Source organism: Apteryx mantelli, chromosome 38, assembly GCF_036417845.1.
Source record: "Apteryx mantelli isolate bAptMan1 chromosome 38, bAptMan1.hap1, whole genome shotgun sequence".
Taxonomy (NCBI): Eukaryota; Metazoa; Chordata; class Aves; order Apterygiformes; family Apterygidae; genus Apteryx; species Apteryx mantelli.
The window spans coordinates 123,709-133,194 of NC_090015.1; the positions used below are offsets into that span (position 1 = coordinate 123,709).

The following is a 9,486-nucleotide window of genomic DNA, read 5'->3' on the forward strand; positions in this document are numbered from 1 at the left end:
GGGGGACCCAGGCAGCTGGGAGGGGCCCAGGCGTCCGGGGAGGGACCCAAGCATTCGGGGAGGGGCTCAGGAGACCAGGAGGGGCCCAGGAATCCGGGAAGGGCCCAGGTGTCTGGGAAGGGGCCCAGGAGTCCGGGGAAGGACCCAGGCGTCCGGGAGGGACCCAGGAGTCCGGGGAGGGACTCAAGCATCCGGGAGGGGCCCAGGAGTCCGGGGAGGGGCCCAGGAGTCCGGGAGGGGCCCAGGTGTCCGAGCCTCCGGGCGGCTCCTCCCTCCCCTGCCTCGCGCCCCATGACGTCACGCCCGCAGGGGAGGGGGGGAGCGAGACCCTCCTCCTGACGTCACTTCCTCCCTCCCCCCAATCTCCGGGGCGGGGTGGGAGGGGGGAGGAACCCGGCGGCACTTCCGCTTCCGCCAGGGCCGCGGCCCGGAAGTGACGCGCGCGGCGGCGGCGGCGGCGGGGGACGGTCGCGGCCGGGTGCGAACCGCAGCGGTTCGGGGGGGCAATTGAGGGGCAATTGGGGGGGGCTGGGGGCAGTTTGCGGGGGGGCTTCGGGCGCGCGGGGCGGGTCGGGGGCAATTGGGGGGGTTTAGGGGCCCTTTGGGGTCTTTAGGGGCAACTGGGGGGGGCAATACGGGGGTCTGGGGGCAGCCGGGGGGGTAATTGGGGACCGGGGGGGGCATTTGGGGAGCTCTGGGGGTGTCGGGGGGGGAATTGGAGGCTCTGGGGGGCAGTTAGGGGACCCTGGGGGGCAATTGGGGGGGCTGGGGGGCAATTGGGGGGGTCTGGGGGCAATTGAGGGGGGCTGGGGGGCATTTGGTGTCTCTGGGGGGGGGCTGGGGGGGCAGTTAGCGGCTCCAGGGGGTAATTAGGGGCCGTCGGTGGGGGGAGGGGGGTCTGGGGGGCAACTGGGGATCCCAAGGGGCAGTTAGGGCCTTTGTGGGGGTGGGGGGAGCTACGGGGGGGGGGCAGTTAGAGCATCTGGGGGGGGCAATTGGGGGGAGCTGGGGGGGGCAGATAGGGAGCCGGGAGGGGCAGTTATGTGGTGGTGGTGGGGGGCAATTAGTGGGATGGGGGGGTAACTGGAAGGGGGGGAGCCGTGCTGTCCCGGGGGGGGCTATAAGGGGGCAGTTGTGTGGCAATTAGCACCCGGGGGGGGGCAATTAGCACCTGGGGGGGGCAATTAGCACCTGGGGAGGGGGGCAATTACCCCCCCCACCCCCCCCCCGGGCGGCCATTTTGCAGCCCTGAGCAGCTCAAACCAGGGGAAGCAACTAGCGGTTGCCGGTGGAGAAGGGGGGGGCAATTAAGGCGTGGGGTAATTAAGGCGTGGGGCAATTAAGGGGGGGTAATTAACGATTAATTGCCCCCCCGGGGGCAGGGCCATGGGGGAGCCGAGCGACCTGGACCGGCAGATCGAGCAGCTGCGGCGCTGCGAGCTCATCAAGGAGAGCGAGGTGAAGGCCCTCTGCGCCAAGGCCAGGTACCCCCGGGGGGGGCAATTAACCCCCCCCACCCTGCCGCAGGGGCAATTAACCCCCCCCCCGGAGGGAGGGGAGGGGGGGCAATTGAGCTAACGAGGCGCCGTCTGTCCGTCCGTCCTTCCTGCAGGGAGATCCTGGTGGAGGAGAGCAACGTGCAGCGGGTCGACTCGCCCGTGACGGTGAGCGGGGGGCAATTAACCCCCCCCCAGGGGGGCAATTAGACCCCCAGGGGGGTAATTAACCCCCCAGGAGGGCAATTAACCACCAGGGTGGGGGTATTTATACATATTTGCCCCCCCCCCCCCAGGTGTGCGGCGACATCCATGGGCAGTTTTATGACCTCAAGGAGCTTTTCCGGGTGAGTTGCTCCCCCCACTAATTGCCCCCCCGGCTTAATTGCCCCCCCCGGCTTAATTGCCCCCCCTCCAGCCTAATTACCCTCTTCAGTATTTAATTGCCCCTTCCCAGTTCCTAATTACCCCCCCAACCGCTCGTTCCTTCTCTAATTGCCCCCCAGGTTCCTAATTATTACACTGATTTTTAACTGTGCCCTCTTAATTGCCCCCCTTTAGTTGTTCTTTATCTTTAATTGCCCCCCTTAATTGCCCCCCCCCGGGCCTAATTGCCCCCCCCCGGGCCTAATTGCCCCCCCCGGCCACTAATTGCCCCCCCTAATTGCTGCCCCGAGTCCTGATTCTTCCCGTGGGTTCTATTTGCCCCCCAGCTCCTAATTGCCCCCCAGCTCCTATTAATTGCCCCCCCAATTGCTTGTCTTGTTGCTCCTGGTTTTTAATTGCCCCCCTCCCCTTAATTGCCCTGCCTGGGCCTAATTGCCCCCCCAACTGCTAATTGCCCCCCTAATTGCTCCCCCCATCCTGAATTACTGTTGTTGCCCCCAATTGCCCCCCAGCTCCTAATTGCCCCCGTGGATTTGCCCCCCCTGCATGCACCTAATGGCCCCTTAATTACCCCCCCTGGTTCCTAATTACCCCCTGATTACTGCTTGATTACCCCCAGTCCGTAATTGCCCCCGCTAATTGCCCCCCAACCCCTATTTGCCCCTTCAGTTGTTCTCCTGGCCCTTAATTGCCCCCAATTACCCCCCATAATTGCCCCCCCCGGCCCTAATTGCTCCTTGGGCATAATTATCCCTGTAATTGCTCCCTCTGATCACTAATTGCCCCCCCTTGGCCTTAAATACCCCCCCCAATTGCTTTCTCTGGCTCTAATTACCCCCCTAATTGCCCCCAATGCTTAATTGCCCCCCACAATTGCCCCGTAGCCCCTAATTACTTCCTTAATTACCCCCCCAGCCCCTAACTGCCCCATTTAGCCCCAAATAAGCTTCTAAATTGCCCCTGGGGTCCCTAATTGCCCCTCTAATTGCTCCATAGCCACTAATTACCCCCCCCAGAACCCCAAACAACCCCCCTAATTGCCCCCCCGGCCCCTAATTGCCCCCCACAGCCCCTAATTGCCCCCCCGACCCCCAAACAGCCTCCCGAATCGCACCCGAGCTGCCCTGTTTGCCCCCCGCCGGCCCTAATTACCCCCCCAACTGCCCCCCCGCAGCTCCTAATTGCCCCCCCACCTCCTAATTGCCCCCCTGCAGCCCTAATTGCCCCCCCTGTCTCTAATTGCCCCCGCAGGTGGGGGGCGACGTCCCCGAGACCAACTACCTGTTCATGGGCGACTTCGTGGACCGAGGCTTCTACAGCGTCGAGACCTTCCTGCTGCTCCTCGCCCTCAAGGTGGGGCCCAGGCGTCCGGGGAAGGGGCCCAGGCGTCCGGGAGAACGACGGGAGGGGGCCCAGGCGTCCGGGGAGGGGGCCCAGGCATCCGGGAGAGCGACGGGAGGGGGCCCAGGCGTCCGGGGGGGCGACGGGAGGGGGCCCAGGCGTCCGGGGAGGGGGCCCAGGCATCCGGGGGGGCGACGGGAGGGGGCCCAGGCGTGCGGGGAGGGGGCCCAGGCGTCCGGGAGAGCGACGGGAGGGGGCCCAGGCGTCCGGGAGGGGGCCCAGGCGTCCAGGAGAGTGACGGGGGGGGGCCCAGGCATCCGGGGGGGCGACGGGAGGGGGCCCAGGCGTCCGGGGAGAGGGCCCAGGCGTCCAGGAGAACGACGGGAGGGGGCCCAGGCGTCCGGGGAGGGGGCCCAGGTGTCTGGGGGGGCGACGGGAGGGGGCCCAGGCGTCCGGGAGAGCGACGGGAGGGGGCCCAGGCGTCCGGGGGGGCGACGGAGGGGGCCCAGGCGTCCGGGAGAGCGACGGGAGGGGGCCCAGGCGTCCGGGGAGGGGGCCCAGGCGTCCGGGAGAGCGACGGGAGGGGGCCCAGGCGTCCGGGGAGGGGGCCCAGCCGTCCGGGAGAGCGACGGGAGGGGGCCCAGGCGTCCGGGGAGGGGGCCCAGGCGTCTGGGAGGGCGACGGAGGGGGCCCAGGCGTCTGGGAGGGCGACGGAGGGGGCCCAGGCGTCCGGGGGGGCGACAGGAGGGGGCCCAAGCGTCCGGGGAGGGGGCCCAGGCATCTGGGAATGGGCCCAGGCGTCCGGGGAGGGGGCCCAGGCGTCCGGGAGAGCAAGACAGGGAGCAGGACCCCGGCATCCGGGAAGGGGCCCAGGTGTCCGGGAGAACCCGGGTGTCCGGGAAGGGGCCCAGGCGTCCGGGCAGGACCCAGACACGCCCCCCCCCGCGCAGGTGCGCTACCCCGACCGCATCACGCTGATCCGGGGCAACCACGAGAGCCGGCAGATCACGCAGGTCTACGGCTTCTACGACGAGTGTCTGCGCAAGTACGGCTCCGTCACCGTCTGGCGCTACTGCACCGAGATCTTCGACTACCTCAGCCTCTCCGCCATCATCGACGGCAAGGTCGGCGCCCCCCCCCGGGCCCCCCGCGGCACCCCCTGGCCCTCCTGGGGGGTGGGGGCGCCGCACACGCTAAGCACATGCTAAGCACACGCTAAGCGCACGGGTGTTACGTGCCCTGCTCTGCGCTCTGGGGCCTAACTGTGTCCATCTGGGCTGCCCTGGGGCATTTGGGTCACCCCACAGCCCTCCTGGGGGGTGGGGGCATAGCACACGCTAAGCACATGCTAAGCACACGCTAAGCGCACGGGTGTTACGTGCCCTGCTGTGCCCCCTGGGACCTCTCTGTGTCCATATGTGCTGTCCCGGGGCCCTTGGGTCACCCCACGGCCCTCCTGGGGGCTGGGGGTGCCGCACACGCTAAGCACATGCTAAGCACACGCTAAGCGCACGGGTGTTACGTGCCCTGTTGTGCCCCCTGGGACCTCTCTGTGTCCATATGTGCTGTCCCGGGGCCCTTGGGTCACCCCACGGCCCTCCTGGGGGGTGGGGGCATCGCACACGCTAAGCACATGCTAAGCACATGGGTGTTACGTGCCCTGCCGTGTGCCCTGGGACCTTTCTGTGTGCATCCATGCTGCCCCAGGGCCCTTGGGTCACCCTGCAGCCCTCCCAGGGGGTGGGGGTGCCGCACACGCTAAGCACATGCTAAACGCACGGGTGCTACATGCCATGCTGTGCTCCCTGGGACCTCTCTGTGTCCGTATGTGCTGCCCTGGGGCTCTTGGGTCACCCCATGGCCCTCCTGGGGTATGGGGGTGCCGCACATGCTAAGCACACGCTAAGCGCATGGGTGCTATGTGTCCTGCCGTGCTTCCTGGGACCTCTCTGTGTCCATCTGTGCTGCCCTGGGGCATTTGGGTCACCCCTCGGCCCTCCCAGGGGGTGGGGGTGCCGCACACGCTAAGCACATGCTAAGTGCACGGGTGCTACATGCCCTGCTATGCGACCCGGGGCCTCTTTGTGTCTATATGTGCTGCCGTGGGGCCCTTGGGTCACCCCGCGGCCCTCCTGGGGGGTGGGGGTGCCGCACATGCTAAGCACATGCTAAGCACATGCTAAGTGCGTGGGTGTTACGTGCCCTGCCATGCGATTCAGGGCCTCCCTGTGTCCATCCGTGCTGCCCCGGGGCCCTTGGATCACCCTACGGCCCTCCTGGGGGGTGGGGGCATCGCACACGCTAAGCACATGCTAAGCACACGCTAAGCGCACGGGTGCTACATGCCATGCCGTGCTCCCTGGGACCTCTCTGTGTCCGTATGTGCTGCCGTGGGGCCCTTGGGTCACACCACGGTCCTTCTGGGGGGTGGGGGCATCGCACATGCTAAGCACATGCTAAGCACATGCTAAGCGCATGAGTGCTACATGCCCTGCCATGCGATTCAGGGCCTCCCTGTGTCCATCCGTGCTGCCCTGGGGCCCTTGGGTCACACCACGGCCCTCCCGGGAGGGTGGGGGGTGCAGCACATGCTAAGCACATGCTAAGCACATGCATGTTGCATGCTGAAACCGCACCGCCACAGGGCCATGGAGCCGGGCAGCACCCCAGGTCCCCCCCATGGCGACACGGGAGAGGCTGGCGGGGCGGAGGGGGGGCCCGGGGAGGGAGGGGGAGCCGGCCCACGCTAAGCACACGCGTGTGGCCCGCAGATCTTCTGCGTGCACGGGGGCCTGTCGCCCTCCATCCAGACGCTGGACCAGATCCGCACCATCGACCGCAAGCAGGAGGTGCCTCACGACGGCCCCATGTGCGACCTGCTCTGGTCCGACCCCGAAGGTAGGCCGCACACGCCAAGCACACGCGTGCGCCGACCCCACGGGGGGCGGCGTGGGGCCGCGGGGCACCGACACGCGTGCGCGCAACCCCCCCGGGGCCAGTTCCCACCACCCCCCACGGTGCTAACACCCCCCCGGGGCCGGTTCCCGCACCCACATGCTAAGCACACGCCAAGCACACGCGTGTGCAGACCCCCAGACTGTGACATGTGGCCACGGGGCACCAACACACATGCACACAACCCCCCCGAGGCCAATTCCCACCACCCCCCACGGCACTAACACCCCTCCGGGGCCGGTTCCCGCACCCACACGCCAAGCACACGCGTGTGCAGACCCCCAGACTGCGGTGTGTGGCCACGTGGCACTAACACACGTGCGCGCAGCCCCCACGGGGCCAATTCCCGCCACCCCCCACGGCGCTACCACCCCCCCGGGGCCGCTTCCTGCACCCACACGCCAAGCACACGCCAAGTGCACGCGCGTGCAGACCCCCAGACTGCGACATGTGGCCACGGGACACCAACACGCGTGCACACAACCCCCCCAAGGCCAATTCCCACCACCCCCCACGGCACTAACACCCCCCTGGGGCCAATTCCCGCGCCCACACGCTAAGCACACGCGTGTGCAGACCCCACAGGGTGCAACGTGTGGCCGCGGGGCACCAACACACATGTACGCAACCCCCCTGGGGCCGGTTCCCACCACCCCCCACGGTGCTAACGCCCCCCTGGGGCCGGTTCCCGCACCCACACGCTAAGCACATGCTAAGCACACACGTGTGCAGACCCCCAGGCTGCGGTGTGTGGCCACGGGACACCAACACGTGTGCGCGCAACCCCCCCGGGGCAAGTTCCCACCACCCCCCATGGCGCTAACACCCCCCCGGGGCCGGTTCCCGCACCCACACGCCAAGCACACGCTAAGCACATGCTAAGCACACGCGTGCGCAGACCCCCAGGCTGCGGTGTGTGGCCACGGGGCACCGACATGCGTGCGCGCAACCCCCCCGGGGCAAGTTCCCGCCACCCCCCGCGGCACTACCACCCCCCCGGGGCCGGTTCCCGCACCCACACGCCAAGCACACGCTAAGCACACGCGTGTGCGGACCCCCAGACTGCGACATGTGGCCGCGGGACACCAACACACGTGCGCACAACCCCCCCAAGGCCAATTCCCGCCACCCCCCGCGGCACTAACACCCCCCCGGGGCCGCTTCCCGCGCCCACACGCTAAGCGCACGCCTGCGTCACGCGTGCGCAGACACCACGGGCTGGGGCGTGTCGCCGCGCGGCGCCGGCTACCTCTTCGGCAGCGACGTGGTGGCGCAGTTCAACGCGGCCAACGACATCGACATGATCTGCCGCGCCCACCAGCTCGTCATGGAGGGCTACAAGTGGCACTTCGGCGAGACCGTCCTCACCGTGTGGTCGGCGCCCAACTACTGCTACCGGTGAGGCCACCGCCGCCACCGCGCCGGGGGGGGACACGGGACCGAGGGCGGGGGGCGGAGGTGTCACCGGGAGTCGGGGGACGTGGCCGAGGATGGGGGTCGGGGGACGTGACCGAGGAGAGGGGTCGGAGATGTCGTCAGGGATCGGGGGATGTGACCAAGGACGTGGTTGTGAGATGTCACCAGAGATCGGGGACATGACTAAGGACGGGGATCTGAGATGCCACCAGGGATCAGGGGACATGACCAAGGATGGGGATCGGGGGACGTGACCAAGGAGAGGGGTCGGAGATGTTGTCGGGGATCAGGAGACATGACCAAGGACATGGTTGTGAGATGTCACCAGAGATCAGGGGACATGACCAAGGATGGGGATCGGGGGACGTGACCAAGGAGAGGGGTCGGAGATGTCGTCACGGGTCAGGGGACGTGACCAAGGAGAGGAGTCAGAGATGTCACCAGGAATCGGGGGACGTGACCAAGGACATGGTTCTGAGATGTCACCAGAGATCAGGGGACATGACCAAGGATGGGCATCTGAGATGTCATCAGGAATTGGGAGACATGACCAGGGAGAGGGGTCGGAGATGTCACGGGTTAGGGGACGTGACCAAGGATGGGGATCGGGGGACATGACCAAGGAGAGGAGTCGGAGATGTCACCAGAGATCGGGGACATGACTAAGGACGGGGATCTGAGATGTCACCAGAGGTCAGGGGACATGCCCAAGGAGAGGAGTCGGAGATGATGTCACGGGTCAGGGGACGTGACCGAGGATGGGGATCGGGGGACATGACCAAGGAGAGGAGTCGGAGATGTCACCAGAGATTGGGGACATGACTAAGGACGGGGATCTGAGATGCCACCAGGGATCGGGAGACATGACCAAGGATGGGGATCGGGGGACGTGACCAAGGAGAGGGGTCGGAGATGTCGTCATGGGTCAGGGGACGTGACCAAGGATGGGGATCAGGGGACGTGACCAAGGAGAGGAGTCAGAGATGTCACCAGGAATCGGGGGACGTGACCAAGGATGGGGATCAGGGGACGTGACCAAGGAGAGGAGTCAGAGATGTCACCAGGAATCGGGGGACGTGACCAAGGACATGGTTCTGAGATGTCACCAGGAATCGGGGGACGTGACCAAGGACATGGTTCTGAGATGTCACCAGAGATCAGGGGACATGACCAAGGACGGGGATCTGAGATGTCATCAGGGATTGGGAGACATGATCAAGGAGAGGGGTCGGAGATGTTGGCATGGGTCAGGAGATGTCACAAGGATGGGGATCGGGGGACATGACCAAGGAGAGGAGTCGGAGATGTCACCAGAGATCGGGGACATGACTAAGGACGGGGATCTGAGATGTCACCAGAGGTCAGGGGACATGCCCAAGGAGAGGAGTCGGAGATGATGTCACGGGTCAGGGGACGTGACCGAGGATGGAGATCGGGGACGTGACCGAGGAGAGGAGTCGGAGATGTCACCAGAGATCAGGGACATGACTAAGGACATGGTTCTGAGATGTCACTAGGGATCAGGAGACATGACCAAGGATGGGGATCGGGGGACATGACCAAGGAGAGGAGTCGGAGATGTCACGGGTCAGGGGACGTGACCAAGGATGGGGATTAGGGGACGTGACCAAGGAGAGGAGTTGGAGATGTCACCAGAGATCAGGGGACATGACTAAGGACGGGGATCTGAGATGCCACCAGGGATCAGGAGACATGACCAAGGATGGGGATCGGGGGACGTGACCAAGGAGAGGAGTTGGAGATGTCACCAGAGATCAGGGGACATGACTAAGGACAGGGATCTGAGATGTCATCAGGGATTGGAGACATGACCAAGGAGAGGGGTCGGAGATGTTGTCACGGGTCAGGGGACGTGACCAAGGCCGTGTGA

The 9,486-nt window shown here is 66.2% G+C and overlaps 1 protein-coding gene across 2 annotated transcripts in view; it reads left to right on the forward strand.

The window, feature by feature from the left end:
* The first annotated feature begins 415 nt into the window (after positions 1-415).
* The window catches only part of PPP4C (protein phosphatase 4 catalytic subunit), a 12,198-nt gene continuing 3,127 nt past the window's right edge, over positions 416-9,486 (forward strand). Inside the window, exons 1-8 of one of the 2 annotated variants that reach the window (XM_067314896.1) lie at positions 416-478; positions 1,383-1,484; positions 1,613-1,664; positions 1,793-1,843; positions 3,135-3,236; positions 4,175-4,348; positions 5,996-6,122; positions 7,388-7,577. In XM_067314896.1, the coding sequence (XP_067170997.1) occupies positions 1,387-1,484; positions 1,613-1,664; positions 1,793-1,843; positions 3,135-3,236; positions 4,175-4,348; positions 5,996-6,122; positions 7,388-7,577 (794 nt within the window). In that variant the 5' untranslated portion in view covers positions 416-478; positions 1,383-1,386. The remainder of the gene's footprint in view (positions 479-1,382; positions 1,485-1,612; positions 1,665-1,792; positions 1,844-3,134; positions 3,237-4,174; positions 4,349-5,995; positions 6,123-7,387; positions 7,578-9,486) is intronic. The other variant, XM_067314897.1, reaches the window with a different exon arrangement.